The sequence below is a fragment of the Typopeltis vanoorti genome, chromosome 8 (assembly GCF_054136105.1).
Source record: "Typopeltis vanoorti isolate ZY-2024b chromosome 8, IOZ_Tvanoo_1.0, whole genome shotgun sequence".
NCBI lineage: Eukaryota > Metazoa > Arthropoda > Arachnida > Uropygi > Thelyphonidae > Typopeltis > Typopeltis vanoorti.
The window spans coordinates 18,098,487-18,120,698 of NC_143556.1; the positions used below are offsets into that span (position 1 = coordinate 18,098,487).

At 35.6% G+C, this 22,212-nt stretch overlaps 1 protein-coding gene across 1 annotated transcript in view; it reads right to left on the bottom strand.

Moving 5' to 3' along the window:
* The window catches only part of LOC150103768 (U3 small nucleolar ribonucleoprotein IMP3), a 157,185-nt gene that overhangs the window by 8,457 nt on the left and 126,516 nt on the right, over window positions 1-22,212 (bottom strand). The window contains exons 4-5 of the mRNA XM_090396752.1: window positions 15,679-15,758; window positions 15,051-15,175 (exon numbers count right to left, since the gene is read on the bottom strand). Coding sequence (XP_090252878.1) covers window positions 15,051-15,175; window positions 15,679-15,758 — 205 coding nt within the window. The remainder of the gene's footprint in view (window positions 1-15,050; window positions 15,176-15,678; window positions 15,759-22,212) is intronic.

Here is a 22,212-nt window from a genome sequence, read left to right on the forward strand (position 1 = left end):
CAACGAGTTGCCTGGTGTTTCACTACCTTACCCCAGTCCTGAAGATACTTTCAGGCGGAAACTTTGTTTGCTCACACTTGGATAAAGGATTAAACTAAACTCATTATAGTCTAACCAAGTAAAAAATAAACTCTCAACAAATTTGTTGTAAAGTGAAAATCTGATCTTGACAGCTATTTGGCCTGAACCCAGCTTGTTCTTCTCTAAATTCTCTTCCACAATCTTCCTCAATCTTTTTTTCAAGCATGTTTGCATAAATCTCACCTGGAACACTTCAAAGAAATTTCTCTGTAATTCTCACATTTAGTTTTATTTCCTATTTTATAGATGGGAACTGTCAGAGCTCTACTCCAATTATTTGGAATACAAATTTGTAACTAGGCCCTCTGAATTATGCAGTAAAGCCACTGAAAACTGTTATACCTTCATACTTAAGCATTTCTGGTTGAATATCATCTACTCCAGTTGCTTTTCTGCATTTCAAGTTTTTGGTAGGTTTTTGTACTTCAATTCGAACTGCTGACTTACAACTTAAATGCACTGTGCACTGCTCTGTATAATGTATTGATATGTACTCCTCTTTGCATTCCTGTCACTGCTTATTTTGTTTAATAGTTTTTCAAAGTAATTACTCTCCACATCCAGGATATCCTTATCTTCAGTTTTCATGTGTGACATCTGTATCATCTTTGATTCCTTTTATAGTACTTTTTCCTCCATTTCTAAGCTTTTTCAATATAATTTTTCAATAAGCCCATAACATCAGGGTCGTATTTAAACCAACTACTAGCATCAGACAGGTTCTAAGATCTCCTAAGGACAGTGTTCCATTTTATAAATATCCAGGTGTGTATAATGTTCCATGCACATGCTGTCTTTCCTACATTGGACAAACTTTGAGAAGCCTGGAAATAAGACAGAAAGAACATGTTGGCGATGTAAACCACAACAGAATGATCACCTTTGGTTTAGCACATCACTTTCAACTTCGAACCACACTATACACCGGGAGAACAGCTCTATGCCCTACATAGTTGATGATTACAGACAGATTATTCAAAGAAGCGGCAGTAGTGCCATGTACAGGCAGCAACCTAAACAGAAATCAAGGGGCCATACTGAATGATACTTGGAAAAATCTAATTAATTCCCTCAGTTCAACAGAACTACAGTACGCGAATAATCATATTACGTATTTGCATGTAATGCGGGTTCATGATACTGAGTAGAAAGTCACAATGCATACAGACATGTCACGCGAACGTGTTACTTTAACTACCTAACAGGTACTAATGTTTTTTTGTAGTATTCTTTAACCTTTTTTGCATTTATCAATTTTTTGTACTGTGCAAGCCTTGAAAAAGCTAGTCAGTTAGTAGCGAAACTGGTGGGAAATATTATATGAACATACGTACGAATTAAAAATCTATGGTCAGTTTATCTATAAGTCTTATTATATGATAAACGAATATTTACGTTTTACACAGAGCTTCCTTCACAATTAATCTTAACATTAATACATGGTGCACAGTACTACTTCTGCATCTTCTGAATCCTGCTTGCTTATTATTCTCAATTATTTTGCATCCATTTCCTTATTCTTTCTGTTAATATCATCATAAGTACTTTTCCCACATGGCTTGTTAGAGTAAATTTATGTAATTTTGGCAGTTCATTTTGCTTCCTCTTTTGTGAATGTATATTGTATATTAGAAGTGACGTTGTCCATTCTTCTGATACTTTCTCTTCATCCCATGTGTTTATACTATTGGTGTAGTTCATTTATGTCTATTTTTTGGTACTTTCCTTTCATCCCACACAGTATTACACCATCAGCATAGTTTCATCTGTCATCTCATCACCATCCTTCACATCTCCCCAGTGATTTTATCATTCACAGGGATTTTCTAATTTTTCAGATGCTTTACTGACTTTGCAACCTCGTCCAGTATAACAACTGCCTCTCCATATTTTCATCTCTTTTATTTCTTCTGTGTTCATTCATCAAGATTTTACCCTTTTCATCTTTTATAGTTCTCTACTTTAGGCTCCATTTCTTGTTGATATACTTCTCTTGTTATGAATTCCCATAATATTTAGTGATATCCTTGCACTGTTTTTTTTTTCTCTCTCTCTCCCTCTCTCTTTAACGACTCTGATGTGTTCCTTTTAATCATCTTCTTTACTTCATTACATTTCACTTTATGCTGTTCTTCCATTTCCTAATCGTTGCTCCCTGCCCTTGAATTAGCTTTCAGATATCTTGTGAAACCCATCTCTTCTTTGTTTTCTCTGTCTCTGGGACTGTTCCTTCAACTTCACAGCTTGACTGCAGACACAACTTTGTTGCTTCTATCTTCCATTTCTTTGTCTTCAATAGGTTTCAATTCTTGAGTTTCAATCTTATATTGGTAATTCCGAAGCTATAATTCAATTCTGTTCCTTGAAATGTTTGACACTATTGGACTGATGTGGCCCATCGCTTGTTTATGAGTATCATGTCTAGCATATTTTTCCATTAGGGGATTGCCTAGACCAATACCTTATATCAAAACCCAGCTTGAATTTAGTGTTAAACACTTTTTTGGCACAAGAGATCATAAAAAAGACAACAACCAGCTTGATGTAATATATTACAATTAACCAACACTGCCCCTTCCCCTGCTGCCAGTATTTAGAGTTACGCATACTGGCAAGTTTGCCAAATGATATATACATCAATGCATTGTATCTTGTGATTATGAGGCTAAAACTTGTGTTCCCCCCCTCCCCACACACACACTCAATGGAATACCAGTAAACATATTTTAATAGTAGATAAAATATAATGATAATCTCTTTATAATTAATCTCTACTACTCCTCGAAATAAAAATAAAATATTGCAGATTTATTTTACATATCTTGTAAAATAAATCTGCAATATTTTCAGACATACATCTGCCTTGAAATCCACAATAAATGGTTAGAAGAAGGAAAGAAATCAAGTACTATTTATATTTCAAACATTCTTATATTTCTGAAGTTTCCTTGCCAGATCAATCACATACATTATACATAACAAGAAATTGTATTCTTATTTACTAAAATAAAGAGCCAAAAGGCTTCAATTTGGCGATGCAAAATTATATAAATCAAGTGGATATTAAATCCAGCATTATTTCAAAGCCAAATATCGAAACTATGAAAGTTTCGTACGAAATTTCACAAGAGAGCCTATGGGAATATGCTCACTGGCATTTACGAGTTGCCCTAGTGCGGATCATATAGAAGACATGGTCACTTGCCCAAGTGTCCATATATTCGCCTTTTATTGGTCCATTTTGATAAGATTTCAATGGCCTGACAGCTGTCTGAAACTGGCTGGTACATTTCAAGTTCCTTACTACTGAATGAGAGTTTTTGCTCTCTTAAGGTTTCTGCCTGGTCTCTGAGGAGAACCTTTTGCCTTTTATCCTCGAGTGCTACCACATGACCCCTTTGTAAGCAATTCAAAAATCTGAATGTGTACCTGCTTTCTCCTTGAAATCATCAGTTATACAAATTGCCACAAGCTGATTTGTGGCACAAGTCTGAATTTACAGTTGTAATCTTTAGATATAGTGTTTGTCATTAGGTTTTGGACACCAATGTACGATGAACTAGCCTTCAAATCTAATGTGAAACCTCGACAGAAAATTACAAATTCCTTACTTCACACATCAGTAAAGCTGCCAAAGCAACGATACCAAGAGGCAAGCGGAAAAAAACCTGGATAACATATTGGAAAGATCACAATATTGATTCAATGATTACGGAAAGAGACAATATCAACGAATAATTCAGAATTAATAAAACTGATGAATACAGAAAGAAATTAATGGACATAACACACAAAATAGAGCAGGAAATTTGGAAGTGCAAACAAGAGAAATGGACAGAGCTTTGCAGTAATCTGGATCCAAGAAAAGACAGTCAACACTGGAGCATTATTAGAATCCTAGACACAATATCAAAAAAGAGAACCAACAGAAAACAAATTTCATCATAAATGCTGGGAAACAAGCTATTACAGATCAAGAAATTGCAAACACACTGGCAAAAACCTATTCAAACAACTCCAAACTTCAGTATAACAGAGAGGACAAGACCCTCAATAAACTCACAAGTAAAATACTAAAACAAGCAAGAACATACCAAACTAATGACATCTTCTCCGAAAAATTTACACTAAGTGAACTAAATTCATCAATTGAGAAAACTGCACCTAATAAATCGCCTGCTAATGATCTTATCTTTGGTCATATGGTCAAACACGTTGGCAAAAATGCCAAAGAACAAGTTCTGGACATTCTCAATACCCCTTGGCGAACAGGCAAACTTCCAACAGGATGGAAAAAATCAGTCAGTTATTGTACCCATCCTGAAACCTGACAGAAATGCTGCAGAATGTCAAAGTTATAGACCTATCGCATTAACTAGCATACTTTGTAAAATTACTGAAAGAATCATACACTCTAGGCTTATGCGCTGGCTGACAAAAAATAAGAAAATCAACTACTACCAAACTGCCTATAGAACTCTTCATTCGACAACAGATCAATTATTCCACTTCTGCCAAACAATAATAGACTCATTTCAGGATAAACCAACAAAAAAGACAACTGCCATATTCCTTGATATGACTGCTGCTTTCGATCGTGCTTGGATCAAAAAATTAATACAAACAGTACATGATATTGGAATTAGAGGAAACGCTTTAATCTGGATTGCTGATTTCATTAGAGGAAGAAAGATCAAAGTCAGAATCAATGCAGCAATATCAAAACAGCGGAGAACCTGGGCTGGTGTTCCCCAGGGCTCAGTACTCAGTCCTTTACTGTTCCTATATGTCAATAACATTCATTCCTACCTTACAGAAGACACAAAAGTAACTTGTTATGCAGATGATATAGCCATCTGGCACACTAGTGCTAAAATCAAAGAATCAGAGGAGTTCTAAACAAATCCATGAGAGGATTAGAAAAACGGTCAGATGAACTTAATCTCAAAATCAACCCAGACAAAACAAAACTAAGCACCTTTAGTACAGACAGGAAAAATAGACATTCCTACAATCCCAAAATCATGATCAACAACAAGCTAATTGAAAAAGTTACAAATCCAAAACTTTGTATTATGCTTGATCAGGAATTACGTTTTGCACAACACAACTCCTACACTTCAAACAGAGCTCTAAAAAAATTAAATATACTGAAAAGGCTTTGTGGAACAAATTGGGGCGCAAAGCCAAAAAGCCTCAAACTACTTACACTACACTAATAAGGCCAATAATGGAATATGCAGCACCTATCTGGTCACTTTCGGCCTCATCGGTAAAGCAAAAATTAGACAAAATACAAGCAAAAGCATCCAAGATTATCATTGGTGAGTCTCATCCACTGACAACATCAGAGCCCAACAGAAATGTGGGCTTGACCTGCTGGAGGACAGACGAAAATTTGCCACCATAAAATTCATAAATAACATCGGAAGCTACCAAAGCGATCATATCTCCCTAAAAACTTACGAACATTGGAACCAAAAATGCAGACTTCACAGATCATCAACTTTACAATATGATGACACTATCAGGAAAGAAATAGGTCTTGATCACTAAATGCCCACGTAAACAAAGAACCTCTACTTTCCAGTCCTTTACATTCAAATATCTCCATAAATCTAAACCTTACCAAACTCTGCACAAAAAAAAAAGAACCAAAAGAAATGCTCAAGGAAAAAGGCCTAAATACTATCAACCTTCTTTCATCCTCTAAACAGGTTATTTGTTATACTGATGGATCGTCAGACACTACTATGATTAATGGAGGTGCTGGTGTTCTCCTTCTACTCCCGAAAGTTGAAAAACTTTCAATAAAAGTTGGATCTGGGAGAATTGCCTCCAATTTTACCAGCGAACTCTACGGAATAAATAAAGCACTAGAAGCCTACTTAAAACTATCATCATCTCAACAATCTGAAGGAATTATAATTTACAGTGACTCAAGATCAGCTATGGAGGCAATCAAAAATGGCAATACCAAGCTCACACAAGACATCCATAAACTCTTAAATCAACTAAAGTGTTTAAGAAAGAGTTGCATTTTACAATGGATTCCTGCTCATAGGGCATTGATTACAACGAAGCAGCTGATAAATTAGCAAAAGATGCCAGAGAACTTAACCAAGAAACTCACTTTTGCTGATGCCAATGCACTAGCTAAACTAATTCCACTGAAATCAGTGATACAACATCAAATTCCCAAAATCAGTGCTGACAGAAAGACCTCCACCATGATAGCAAGACTACGAACAGGACATTATAGAGGAATGAAGATCAATACAGATGATATGAGAACATATAGAAACTGCAACAACTGCCCCAATACTGAACTGACACCCACTCACATCTTTACCCTGTCCAGCAATTACAGCAGCCTTGCAAGAAATAGATTCTAATCCTGAACAACAGCTCTATATAAACAAAATCATTGACATAGCCAAAGCAGTACAAGGAGCACATGGAAACATCTAAGACTCTTCAAAGGACAAGACAACAACAGGATTATGTATACCATCCTTCCCAGAAGTATGAAGTCATAAAAACTCTACAGAATGCAAATATTTGCTCTTCTGAAGCATCTGTCAAACAAGAATGCAAGTTTACAGTGATCCATCAATTATCTGACCTTCACATGACTGAACATTCAATTAACCAATCCATAACTGAGTTGTTGAGTTAGTATATTGTACTGAAATCTAGATCCAGAGTACATCCATATTACAAATGGCATTTGTCCAGATGAAAGAAAATCTTTAAAAATCATTAAACCTAATTATTAATCAAATGGCATACTTTTTACCATTAGCCAAGAATAAATTAGCTCTCTTGGCTTTCCCAGATGTTTAACAGGTTTCTTGTTTGTGTAATTATCCTGAACAACAGCTCTATACAAACAAAATCATCGACATAGCCAAAGCAGTACAAGGAGCACATGGCAACATCTAAGACTCTTCAATTATCCTTATTTTGACCAGAGTGAATATTCAAGAAAGAAAAGAATTATTCAACATCAGATATAAATTTTTTTGATAAAACCACACAAATGGTTTTATCAGTCAAAGCACAAAGGAAATACTACAAGGAGAATCTTATGGAAGAAAAACAAAAGCTACTACAATCCAACAACCAAAAATTCAATCACTTATTAAAGAAAGCTTCTGCAGAGGCGAAACTTACTAGCCAATTGCTAGTAGGTTTGGCTAAAGTCTGGGGTACTTTACACACACAATTAAAATAACATCAATCTAGACAATTTTAGCCTTGCTTTCCATAAGAATTTTCCACTTTCTGAGAGAGAGAGAGAGAGAGAGAGTGCACGCGCACTAACTCAAGACTGTGCCATTTTTACTGATTCTTAAACAGACAATGTTCATCAACGTTTGCATCTATAGTTTTCTCACTCCTTCAGATATTATAAATGCTCAAGCTGCAATCAGTCATCACTAATTTACAGATTAGCTACAAACTCACCATTCTAGCTAGCTATTCTTCCTCTTTATTCAACCCTTCTCTTACCCTCCTGTGAAATGTGCTACTTGTAGTGCTTCCCAACTATAATCTGAAATAATTCAAAGAAAACAGAAATAAAGTTCCCCTTTCTATCTAACTTTTACCTGTCCATGACACTAGAAGCCGTCAATCTTTCACAAATGCTAACTCAAGACTGATTAAAAAACTGTTTAATCATACTTGATAAAAAGAAGTGGAAAGAACTGAGTAAGAGAAGCAATTCAAGAAGCCTAAAATTCAGAAATGCTGCCCAAGAAAAATCCATATAGAATATTTATTTAATTTGCAAAGCAAGCATTTAAAAATTAATTTAAAGCAAAACCAAACACTCTTGACTCGCACTACAGCAGATACATTATAGCAAAGTTGCTCACTATAGTAAACTATCAAAAGAGTCCCAGACTTCCACTATAACAAACTTTCTTTGGTCTCTACAAGTTTACAATAGTGAGAATTAAATGCATACATTTATTTTCAGTAATACAGTGTCCAAGGCAGAAACTTGCTCAATGTTTACAAATTATATAGTCCCAGCCAGAAGAATAGGCAGTGTTATTTATTTTGTATAATGCGGAATATGCCCAACACGGAAACGGAAAGCAATATTTGAAGAATTTATTAAAAATTATTTGTATAAAGCAGAAAGTGTTTTAAAAATACACCTGAATTTATTAGATTTTGGCACTTGTGTGCTTTTACTGTTTCGTTTGAGAATTATTGTTGGTCAGTTTCCAGTAAGTGTAAACATTTCAGTAACCTGAATTTCAACAAAAAGAACAAAAACTGATGAGATCTTTCTGAGCAATAAATACAAAATGTTATATTCAGGCAATGACAATCAAGGAAAAGAAGGAGTAGCTATAGTATCATCATCAAATTCCTGCCATGTACCCACAAGGGGTGTACAGGATATGATAGTACTACATGAAAAAATTATATCATTACTAACTTCTTATCTACAATTTTCCTCCAAATCAGTCTGTTACTTGTCAAGACTCCAGCATTATCAGATCTTATATTTCTATCATCTAAGGCACTTTGTACCGTATCAATCCACCTATATCTTGGTCTTCCTCTGGGTCGTTTTGCTGCCAATCTGGCAGAGAACACTTGTTTGGCTAATCTTTCCTTGCCCATTCTGTTTAAGTGACCATATCACCTGAGGTTAGCTCTGCTAACGCATTCCTGGATGCTGACAATGTCAAGTTCTTTCCTAATATCTTCATTTTTAATATGATATTGCCATTGATGCCATCTGTTCACGCCTATAATCTTTCTCATGACTCTCATATCTGCAGTCTCTAGTCTTTAGTCAAGTGTTTTACTTCTGACCCAGCTCTCAGATCCATAAGTTAAAACTGGTTGAACACTGTCTTGTATACAGCTAATTTAGTGTTCCGACTAATTTCTCTCTTATTCCATATGAATTTATTCAATTGACTTCCTACCATATCAGCTATATTGATTCTGTTGTCTATTTCCCTATTTAATTTACCATCTTCACTAAAAATCGTGCCTAAGTAGCTGAAATGTTTCTTGTTCCACAGGTTGTCCATTCACAACACAGTTGACATTTTCAATGATTCTGCCTATTTTCATTGTCTTTGTCTTTTTATTGCTAACCTTCTTACCATAGCTATTACAACAGCTATTCAATTTAGTCAGAGAATCTTGCAGACTTGTAGCGGATTTATTGAGAAGTATAACATCATCCGCATAAAGCAAAGAGCTGACATTAACATCTCCAATTTTGATATCATGTTTAATACCACTTTCCTTCATAATGTGATCCATATAGATAATGAATAACAGAGGGGATAATGTACATCCTTGTCTCACACCAGATTTAACATTAAACCATCTTCCTGTACTTCCTTCAATTCTAACTGCTAACTTACAACTCAAATAAAGACTAAGTATTGCTTGATATAATGCCCCATTGACACCATATAACTGCAGCGTATTGAATAGCTTCTCTCTCTTGGCACCTTATCATATGCCTTTTCCAAATCGACAAAACTTAAACACAGATCTTTGTTATATTCCCATGCTTTCTCGACTATTTGTCGTAAAGTGAAGATCTGATCCTGACAGCCTCTGTTTGGCCTGAATCCAGCTTGTTCTTCACCAAGCTTTTCTTCCACAATTCTTCTCAATCGTTTCTCAAGTATACTTGCATAGATCTTGCCAGGAACACATAGTAGGGAAATACCTCTGTAATTCTCACATTCAGTTTTATTTCCCTTTTTATATATAGGTGCAATGAGAGCTCTACTACAATCATCGGGAATTCGTCTCTCTGTCCAGGCTTTCTGAACTATGCAGTGCAACCACTGTAAGACTCTTATACCACCATACTTCAACATTTCTGGTCGAATATCATCTACTCCTGCTGCCTTTCCACATTTCAAGCCTTTGATGGCTTTTTCTACTTCCACTATGGATATGTATTCTTGATTGCATGCCTGGTCAGTGTTTTTTATCACTGTGCTGTCATCACTGCTTGTTTCGTTTAGCAGGTTATCAAAGTAATTACTCCATACTTCAAGGATATCTTTTTCTCCAGTTTTCATGTCACCTTTATCATCTCTAACTCCTTTTACAGCACTCTTTCCTCCATTCCTAAGCTTCTTCAACAGTCTCCAGAATATTTTGCCACCTTCTTGATATTTATTTTCTATATTCTTGCCAAAATCCTCCCATGACTTTTGTTTAGCTAGTTTTACACAGTGTTTAGCATTTTTGCATTTGTCTCTATATTCTCTAAGAGCACAAGCTGACTTATTTGACAGGAACTTTTGATATGCTTTCTTCTTTTCCTTCACTGCCTCTTTAACTTCCTGTGTCCACCAGGGAGTAGCTAGTGTATTCAACACAAAATGAGGCTAACCTTCTTGAATGGCAGGCAGTCTCAAGTAGAGTGATGTGGGCAAATATCAGAATGGGGAATTGGACAATGAGACTTACTTGTTCCTATGGTCCCACAGAAAGTTCTACAAAGGTAGAAGTGGAATAATTTTTTGATGCTTTAGAGAAAGCAACTGACACAATGAAAAAGGAAAAGTTGGTCCTTGTTGGGGATCTAAATAGCAGAGTAGGAAATGATTGTCAGACATACAAAAATATTTTGGGAAAATTTGGAGAAAAGAGCAAAGCTAATAATAATAATGGCAAATACTTGTTGGATTTCTGCTCAGGACATGGACTTGTTATTACTAACACCATGTTAAAACATAAAAATGTGCACAAATTCACATGGAGAGAAGAGGCAAGGAATAAGAAAAGTCACATTGACTATGTCATTGTTGATAGTGATGTTTCCTCCCTGGTGCAGGACACCAGAGTGTACAGAGTATTTGAAATTGGAAGTGATCACTATTTAGTCTTGAGCAGGATAAAATTGAATTTCATATTGAAAAGAGTAACATGTAAGAAAGTTTTAAAGCGAATAAAAGTTGAGCAGCTCTCAGATGTGAACTGTAGACTAAAATAAAAGATTATTGAAGAAAAAATGAAAGAGTTTGAGAACAGGAACCAAACCTTGGAGATTCAGTGGCAAGTCTTGAAGAAAACCCTGATTGATTCAGCCAGAGAGGCATATGGTGAGGTTATCTGCAAGGATAGAAAAATCAGAACTCCATGGTGGACACAGATAGTTAAAGAGGCAGTGCAGGAAAAGAAGAAAGCATATCAAAAGTTCCTGGCAAGTAAGTCAGCTTTTGCTCTTAGAGAATACAGAGACAAATGTAAGAAAACTAAACACTGTGTAAAACTAGCTAAACAAAAGTCATGGGAGGACTTTGGCAAGAACATAGAAAATAAATATCAAGAAGGTGGTAAGATATTCTGGAGGTTGTTGAAGAAGCTGAGAAATGGAGGAAAGAGTGCTGTAAAAGATGAAAACGGGAGAAAAAGATATCCTTGAAGTATGGAGTAATTACTTCGAAAAATTGCTAAATGAAACAACCAGTGATAGCACAGTGGTAAAAGACATTGACCAGGCATGTAGTCAGGAATACATATACATAGTTGAAGTAGAAAAAGCCATCAAAAGCCTGAAATGTGGAAAGGCAGCAGGAGTAGATGATTTTCGACCAGAAATGCTGAAGTATGGTGGTATAGAAGTCTTTCAGTGTTACACTTCATAGTTCAGTAGGCCTGAATAGAGTGACGAATTCCCGATGATTGGAGTAGAGCTCTCATAGTACCCATATATAAAAAGGGAAATAAAACTGAATGTGAGAATTACAGAGGTATTTCCCTGCTGAGTGTTCCTGGCAAGATTTATGCAAGTATATTTGAGAAATGATTGAGAAGAATTGTGGAAGAAAAGCTTGGTGAAGAACAAGCTGGATTCAGGCCAAATAGAGGCTGTCAGGATCAGATCTTCACTTTACAACAAATAGTTGAAATGCATAGGAATATAACAAAGATCTGTATTTAAGTTTTGTTGATCTGGAAAAGGCATATGACAAGGTGCCAAGAGCGAAGCTATTTAATATGCTACAGTTATATGGTGTCAATGGGGCATTATATCAAGCAATACTTAATCTTTATTTGAGTTGTAAGTCAGCAGTTAGAATTGAAGAAAGTACAGGAAGATGGTTTAATGCTAAATCTGGTGTGAGACAAGGATGTACATTATCTATATCGATCACATTATGAAAGAAATTGGTATTAAACATATCAGAATTGGAGATGTTAATGTGAGCTCTTTGCTTTATGTGGACGATGTTATACTTCTAAATAAATCTGCTACAAGTCTGCAAGATTCTCTGACTAAATTGAATAGCTGTTGTAATAGATATGGTATGAAGGTCAGCAATAAAAAGACAAAGACAATGAAAATAGGCAGAATCATTGAAAATGTCAACTGTGTTGTGAATGGAGAACCTGTGGAACAAGTAAAACGTTTCAGCTACTTAGGCACGATTTTTAGTGAAGATGGTAAATTAAATATAGAAATAGACAACAGAATCAGCAAAGCTGGTATGGTGGGAAGTCAATTGAATAAATTCATATGGAACAAGAGAGAAACTAGTCGGAACACTAAATTAGCTGTATACAAGAGAGTGTTCAAACCAGTTTTAACTTATGGATCTGAGAGCTGGGTCAGAAGTAAAACACTTGACCAAAGACTAGAGACCGCAGATATGAGAGTCCTGAGAAAGAATAGGCATGAACAGATGGCATCAATGGCAATATCATATTAAAAACGAGGATATTAGGAAAGAACTTGACATTGTCAGCATCCAGGAATGCATTAGCAGAGCTAATCTCAGGTGGTATGTTCACTTAAACAGAATGGGCGAGGAAAGATTAGCAAAAGAAGTGTTCTCTGCCAGGTTGGCAGCAAAACGACCCAGAGGAAGACCAAGATATAGGTGGATTGATACGGTACAAAGTGCGTTAGATGATAGAAATATAAGATCTGATAATGTTGGAGTCTTGACAAGTAACAGACTGATTTGGAGGAAAATTGTAGATAGGAAGTTAGTAATGATGTAAATTTTTCATGTAGTACTATCATATCCTGTATACCATTTGAAGGTACATGTCAGGAATTTGATGATGATGATAATGATGATGAATTTCAACAAACTGATCAATTCATTTTTTGCATCATGGCTAAATCATACGTGGCATTGTTACTAAACGAAAAAGTCAAAGTCAGTGAAGCTAAAGAAAAGGATAAACTCTCGGTACAGGAAATAATGATGTGATTTAAGTATGGCAAAACATAAGTATACACAAACACACTTAAACAAAAGTATAAAATAATGATGAACAAATGGCTCCAAGGAAATGGTCAAATGAAGATGAAGGCAAAGGTAACTGGCAATGAGGAAATCAATGAGGTAGTGTGGGAGTGATTCATGAATGCAAGATCATAAAACATTCACATATCTGGTCCAATGATCCAAAGTGAAGCTCTCGCAGTAACCAAATCTCTCGATAATGATCAGTTTAAGGCATCTACAGGGTGGGTTTAAGAAGAGGCACAATATTGTGTGGAATGAAGTCTGTGGGGAATCTAGAGATGTGGATGAAAGTGTAGTGAGTGAGTGGAAACCAAAACTGCTAGAATTGATTTCACCATATGAACCTAAAAACATTACAATGCAGACGAAACGGGATTGTTTTTTCTGGCTTTAACAACAAAATCACTTGTGGTTAAGGGAGAAAAGTGTACTACCGGGGACAAAATGTCCAAAGAAAGACTTACAGTGTTATGTGCAGGAATATATTGGGAGAAATGGAAAAGCCTCACGTGATGGGAAAAGCAGCAAAACCAAGATGTTTCAAGAACCTGAAAATTAATAATTTACCAGTGATTTGGAGAAACAATAAAAAAGCTTGGATGACTGCAGCTATGACGGAAGAGTGGTTAAACATTTTTAATGCAAAAATGAAGAAGGAAAAGAGAAATGTCATCCTTTTTCTTGACAATGCTACCTGCGACCCAAAGGTAATAATTTCAAATGTGAAAATCGCCTGGTTCCCAGAAAATGCAACAAGTGGATATATTATATCAAATCACACTACAGACGATTTCTGATGCAGTCTTTGATTCTGAATGTAGAAGAAGCCAATAGCTCTTGTGCATTAGCAAGATCTGTATTGGTTCTGAATGCTGTGAATTGGATTGGGTTGGCAGTGAAGAAAATTAAAGCAGAAACAGTAAAAAAAGTGTTTTGCTAAAGCTGTGTTGAAGGAAAGTGATGTGGCAGATAATTTGGAGGAGGCAAGTGAAAACAATGCTGCAATATCCAATTTCTGCCGAGGAAAAGAACTTTCCTGTGATATAGAGAACTTTGTTCGGAGTGATGACCATCTAGCCACACATTACAACTTTGAATATGCCATAGCTCTACTAATGGTAAGAAATACACAAAACAAAGATGTGGAGGAGGAGGAGAAGAAGCAGCAGGAGAACAGGATATTTCAATGAAAATTCGTACGCATGAACAGGCCCTTCATTGCATCAGTGAAGTAATGCATGTAATTGATTCAAACTCTTCCAGCCTTCTTGAACTTTGTATACAGTTAAGAACTGCATTCAAAAAGACATGATCACAAAAAAGTGGAAACAAGTTTCTTTGACGGATCTGTGGAAGAAATCTCAACGAGTTGTATATTGGAAACGCGTAATGTGCAGTGTAATAGAGCATTAATACAGTACTTTAATAATGTGTTATTATTATTATTACTATTATTTTAATAACATAGGTCTACAAGTATCACCTACTTACAAGAGCCAGCACTGCCAATTTTCACTCATAAACAGGTATGTACCATGTAATGATTTTAATGGATTTAAAACTTTTTTTTTTGCAAATTTGTATAATGCAGAAACTTGGCCAATGTGGAAAATATATTCAGTCCCTTGCAATTCCACTTTCAACAAGTTTTACTGTATTATATTTTATATATATAGATATAGTCAACTAAAATCTTACCATTTCATTGTACTTCATTACATGTTTTCTAATAGCTGATGTATTAACCCAGGTTACAAAATCTTCTAAACTTCTGTTAACTAAATATGCTGGATCTGTTATTACTTCTGGACCAACACGGACATCTGTTTGGTAATTAAGGTCAAAATATTCAGATGACAAAAAGGTTTCGTATGGATGTGCTATCACTCAAGAGTCTAAGGTATTAAAATAAAAAACACTTTGGTCTTCATTTATTAAAGTGAAACGTGGAAAAACAATCTGAGATGACTGTAGCCTTCTTAAGACATGAGAAAATTTGTACTGTGATGGAGACTGATTCAATATATGATAAACAGAATTCAATTCAAATTTGAAAAATAATCAGATTATGTCATTATATAATTTCAGGAAGGAAATTATAGAATGACATAACCTGACTGCATAACGTGCTATTGTAAGGACTTTGTAATTGATATAGAAAATATATAATTAGCAAAAGAAAAGGCTTTCTTTCAGCCATAAAGATGCATACAGGACTGAACAAATAAGAAAGTAAAGTTAAATTGGTCATATGCCTAAAATCATTAACAAAAATGTAAACATTTAATAAAATAACTACATCTAGAGAACAGAAGGAAAAGGATACGTCCATGCTCGACAAACTGTGTTGCTGTCTTCACGTCTTGAGCCATGTGATTTCGCACCATAATAACAGGCAGACGTCTTCTGCAGATAAACAAAATTTCATATTTTACAATGGTGATATGTCAGCAAGATTTTTAAACTTAACACAAGCTGATTAATTTTCAAATAATATAAAATTTATAACAACAGTAAATGAAAGATTAAAATATTTTATTATTCATTATGGTAAAATTATGGAAACTACCATTACTATGTTAAAAAAAGTAATACCTTTAATTTCCATATGTTTTGACCTTCATATTAAGATTATCATCTAAAGTGTACACACACACACACACACACACACACACACACACACACACACACACACACACACACACACACACACACACACACACACAGAGAGAGAGAGAGAGAGAGAGAGAGAGAGAGAGAGAGAGAGAGAGAGAGAGAGAGAGAGAGAGAGAGAGAGAAACAAGTTATATTGTGATCCAAACGGCATGCAAAAGTAACACTAATTTGGTCAACCATTACTCTACTGGCTTGACCTCTGGTGGACGAAAAAAAAACTACATCATAGCTACAGACATCACCAGAAGTCAAATTCTTGTTAACCTTTAATGATACAGCATTAGTGGTAACCTAATCAGTATTTAAAAAAAGGGCTGAGGTTTCTTATTAACAAATTATGACTAATGTTCTGGAATACTCCTAATTATTATGACCTGTTTGAAAAAAAAAAGAGAATTATATAGGTCAAATATGTGCCATCCATATTCTTGAAATTTTTAGAGTTTTTTTTAATGAGATTAGGGTATTTGATTGGAATTTCACAGGATTCTGTAAATTTGTGCTTATATAAGGTTTTGGTGTGATGTAAGGAACAGGTATCTTTCCAAACAGGTGTATGATCCAAAAGACTGTAATGAATGATGATCACCATTTAGAATTAAAAGAATGGAAAATATTTTATTATTATTTCAGAAAAATAATCCTCAACTTCATTAGAGGCACTACCAGTTCATTTGCACATTCTAGTGGCACACAAGCAGACATACCAATAGGTCCCGCTGCTGTATTCACATTGAAATGTTTCAGTATGCTGAGTACCTCCAGTTCATCCACCTCAATTCTCACATCAGTAACTGCAAAGTCACCAATGGATGATACACCATTGTAAAGTGATCACTTAGTAATTCAACTATTTCTTCTGCTCCTGTCACTTTACTACCATCAGCAGTGTGTGTAAAGTTATCCTTCCATAATCTTCTTTCTCTTACTTGCTACATAGTAGAAAATCTTTTGGATTTACTTTGGCCTTCTTAGCTAATTTTCTATCATAATCAGATTTAGCATTCCTTACCATACTAGTCACTTTTCTTGCCTGTGCTTTGTATTGTTCATGAGCATGTTAACCACCTTTCTGTTTATATCCCTTCCACAATATTTTCTTTTCTTGCAGCTTCTTATATTGCTAATCATCCACTTAATCCCTACCCTGTTTATCCTCCTGACATTGAGTATGCAGTGACACTACTGTTCGCAAACAATCCCTTCCCATGCACTACTGACATTCATTCACTTGTAGTTTCTTATGCCATGGCACTGCTCCAAGATGCCACATAAGTTTGTCATAATTGCTAGCTTTGAAGTTCTACATAAATCCTTTCTTAACTGAGAATTCCACATGTTGAGCAACCTCCCAAAATAAGACTACATGGTCACTTTCCCCAATCTGAGGAAATTCACTTGTAGCTATACACAGATCTTCTGATGCTATTACCAGATCCAACACTATCAAATCCCTAGTCCCCTTCACTATATGCTGCTTCAGGTAATTATCCCTTAGAAACTGTATGAATTCCATTTTGCCATGTGCCCTTTCCTCCTTCAAATCTATATCCCCATAGTTGAAGTCTCCCATGATAATTGCTTGGTCTGTATTTATTGTGCTAATCTGCCAATGCATGGCATCCACATCTTCCTCTGGATCCCTGGGTCTATAGCAGAAATCAACAATATATTTTGTCTTTTTGGCCTTTATCTCACCAGACAGCTTCAAATGAATCTCGATCAGATCTACACTCCACCTTACCTTCTATTTTTGTTGGCTAAAGTTCTTCAGCTATAATTAATAATACCCCTCATCCTGTCCTATTCTCTCTATTGTCTTTAAAAATATAACATCCCTTACATTCACTCCCTGTAATCATAATCATTCTCTGTCAACCAGATCTCAGTGATGCCAATAATTTTTGGCCAAGTTGAGTTTACTAATATCAAAAACTCCTCTTTATTTTTGATTCTTCTAGCATTCAAGTACATACATTTTGACATCCCTTTGGGCCCACAGTTACTCTTGCATCATATCATTACCAGCCTACTCAGTTTCGAAATCTGGGAAACTGCACCCAGCTGTTCATGGTCATTGCTTACTTGCACTCATTTATTCCAGGGGTGGCTAATTACAAATAATATCCAAAATATCCTTGATAGGATCACTTGCTTGACAAGATGTACATAGTGACATTAAGGGGAGACTGACTATGACAAACCCACTTAATTTTTTACTTTTTATTTTTTAAATGTGTAAGCTGTGGAAGTTTCTAAAAATATGTCTAGTATATATGGTTGTGATGCAATTTATTTGGATTTCAGCAAGCCTCTGATAGTGTATCACATAAGAACCTGATTGATTAAATAGGTATTAGTGATCAGATAGTGAGATGGGTAGAAAAATGGCAGAACCATATGATAGTAATTAGTGTTTAGGGGAGTCTTCTAAAAGTCAGGTAGTTAAGGCCCTTGTTTAATATACTCATAAATAATTTATGTTCAAATATCAAATAGCAAAATTTATGTCTTTAATGATTAGTGAAGCTGGATCAAGTAATCGACTGTTCAGGTGACTGACCCACCTCTTTAGAATTATCTTAAAAGATAGGCAGAGTGGAATAATAAACAAATGCAAATACATGAACATATGCATTTCATAAGAGGGTAACATTTAAAAAATATAAGCTGAATGGACAAGCTTTAGAAAGAGTTAATAGTTATAATCATCTGAGTATGTTGGTTGATAGGTTTATTTATGCTCTGGAATGGTGCTGATAATACTTGTAAAGCTCACTAGATGTAGATTTAATTAAAAGAATTTTCACCTGTAAGAGAAAGGAAATTAGGATACCATTATACAAGTCAGACCAATATTGTATTATGGATCACAACTTAACATGACAGAGTTTTAATGGGTGTGCAGAGAATCCAAGTTATCCAGAAATGAATCACTATATGCATGGATGGAGAACTGTATCATGAGTTATGAGGATAGTTGATTAGTTGAAATTTCTAGAATTTATCTGAATGAAGAGAGACAGACAAAAAGAGAGGAAATTTAAATGCAATTTACAAGTTATCTGCACTTGGTTGAAAAAAGACAGTGAAAAATATATACAATTCAATTTTTACTGTAGAGAGTGAAAATGTATGGAATGGTCTTTAGTAATGGATAACGAAAGCATAGGATTTATCTAGAGTTAAGAAAGAAATCTAATTTAGTACTGGTATTGTTGTTATGAGTTTATTTATAAATATGTATGTACAAAAGTTTAAAGAAATTAAAAAAAAAAAATACACACACACACACTGCTTGGAAAGAAGTCAATAGATGTTACCATGGGCAAGGTACAGCCATGTAACAAGTCACATGTTTGTAGCCAGTATAAATTGGAGGAATATGATGTCCTCCCACATCAGTGCAATCGTGTTCAGGTGAAATGGCTGCAAGAAGGGAACTGACGGAGTTTGAAAGAGGCATTGTGATAGGATGTCATGTTGATGTTATAGGCCTATCTGTTCAGCAAATTGTTGACAAATTTGGCTATCCAAGGTCAATAATCAGTGATACCATATTGAGATGGAAGTGCAAGAATTCAACTGCAATAACTGTCACCCACAGTGCATGACCCACCACACTCACTGAATATAACAGTAGGGTGCTACAAAGGATAATATGTAAAAACTGCCATTCCTTGGCCAACACATTGAATGTGGAGTTCCAGGCATTGACTGGAACATGAATCTGCACAAAAAGGACTCACAACATGGGTTTCTATGATAGAGCCACAATATGCAAGCCCCACATTACTCAAACCAACATGCAGTGGTGCAAAAAGCATGTAGCGCACTGGGACATGGAAGCTTGAAAAACTGTGTTACAGAGTGACGAATCATGCTACACCCTCTACTGAGCAGATGAACGGGTGCAAGTGTGGCAGTTGCTGAATAAACATTACTTACCAGAGGGTATAACTCCAACTATGAAATTAGAGGTGGCAATGAGATGGTAGGGTTCTGTTTTTCATGGTTTTGCCTTGGTTCTCTGTTTGTGGTTCCATGAACACTGAACTCCAAGAGGTATCTGAACATTACGGATAATGCAATACTTCCTACTTTGTGGCATTTCTATGGAACTGACCATCGTCTCTTTCAGCAAGACAATGCACTGTGTCATAAAGCTTGTAACTGTGGATTTGTGGACATGAACGTCACCAGAGCTCTGATCTCAACTCTAATGAATATCTAGGGGATGAACTGGAGTGTTGGGTGAGGTCAAGGGACATCCACCCCACAACAGTACAGGATCTCATTACATGCCAACAGGAAGAATGGTGTAAAATGCCCATTAATTGCTATCGTACACTTGTGCAAAGTATGTCCCACAGGATTGCTATAGTCATCACAGTAAAAGGAGGTCCTACATCTTATTAAGGTCAGCATCATAGCTGTTTGTTCCTCTCATTATGGTGTTGACTTCTTTTCAAGCAGTATGTATATAATAGGTCCTTGACTTACACCGAATCGAGTTATGCAGATTTGTAACTCGCATTATTTCAACTAACAATGCTAACCTATAAATCACTATATGTAAATATAATAGAAGGCTAAAATATAGAACTGAAAGGTTTCATTTTGGCTTTGAAAGTCCAGTGAAGTTCTAAGGACTTAATGCCATTAATCTTGGTTTTCCCCTGTGACTTGTACCCTCCATAGTGCTCTCAAATACCAGGTGAAGAAGTTTGTCCTGTTTCTTTCACACAACGTGACCAAACCAACGTAGTTGATGCTTTTTAACTGTGTTAAAAATTGTTGATGAGGGATATTCAAATCTTGCAACACTTATGTATTAGTCTTATGTTCTGCTGATTTTCCTGAAGCATTTCATTTCAAAAGCCAACAGTTTCCTCTCTGCTTCTTTTTATAAGGTCCAAGTTTCTGCCCCATAGAGAGCTGTTGGTAGTATTATACTTTCATATAATTTTAATTTTAGAGTTGTAGGGATTTTGTTGTTTTTCCAAATCTTATTAAATTTATTTATCATTGAACGTGTTATGGTGAGTGTGTTTTATTGTTGCTATGTCATTAAATTTGAAATTAAATATGATCCTAGGTAATTAAAACTATTAACTTGCTCTATGGTTTCCTGATTAAGTGTTATCTGTTTATCTACCAAATGACTTTCAATTTTCATAATCTTTGTTTTACTTGAATTTATGCATAAGCTGTGTAATGAAATATGGAGATCAGGGTATGCCCCCCCAAAGAATGGAAAAAATCGGTCTTGGTTGTTCTTCATAAGAAAGGTAGTACTTTAGAATGCACCAATTACAGAATTATTGCATTAATGAGTCATCTTGGCAAAGTGCTGATGAATATACTAACAGAATGCCTGAAGGATCATATGGAGGCACATCTTCCTGATGAGCAAGCCGGATTTCAAAAAGATCGAAGTACAGTGCAACAAACACTCGCATTAAAACTAATAGCAGAGAAAGCTTGAAGAAAGAACAAAAATATATACTGCTGTTTCGTGGACTTTCAAAAAGCATTTAATAATATTGACCAAAATATAACATGGGCTGTCTTGGATTCCTATGGTGTGGACAATAAATTGATCTGCCTGCTTGAAAGATATAAACAGTCGATATAAACATGCTGATGAATATACTAACAGAATGCCTGAAGGATCATATGGAGGCACATCTTCCTGATGAGCAAGCCGGATTTCAAAAAGATCGAAGTACAGTGCAACAAACACTCGCATTAAGACTAATAGCAGAGAAAGCTCGAAGAAAGAACAAAAATATATACTGCTGTTTCGTGGCCTTTCAAAAAGCATTTAATAATATTGACCAAAATATAACATGGGCTGTCTTGGATTCCTATGGTGTGGACAATAAATTGATCTGCCTGCTTGAAAGATATAAACAGTCGAACACAAGCAAAAATCAGGATAGCAGGTGTGACTGGAGATTGGTTTGCCACTAGTCAAGGCACAAGACAAGAGGACCCAATATCACCAATCATCTGGGAAGAACACTACATAAGATTAAAGAAGAAGGTGGAGCCATTTCAATAAATGGCATGAGAATAAACTACCTCTGCTTTGCAGATGACATCATCCTGATTGAAGAAGATGCAGCAAGGCTGGAACAGACATTACAAACACTATACACAGAAGGAAAAAGATATGGAC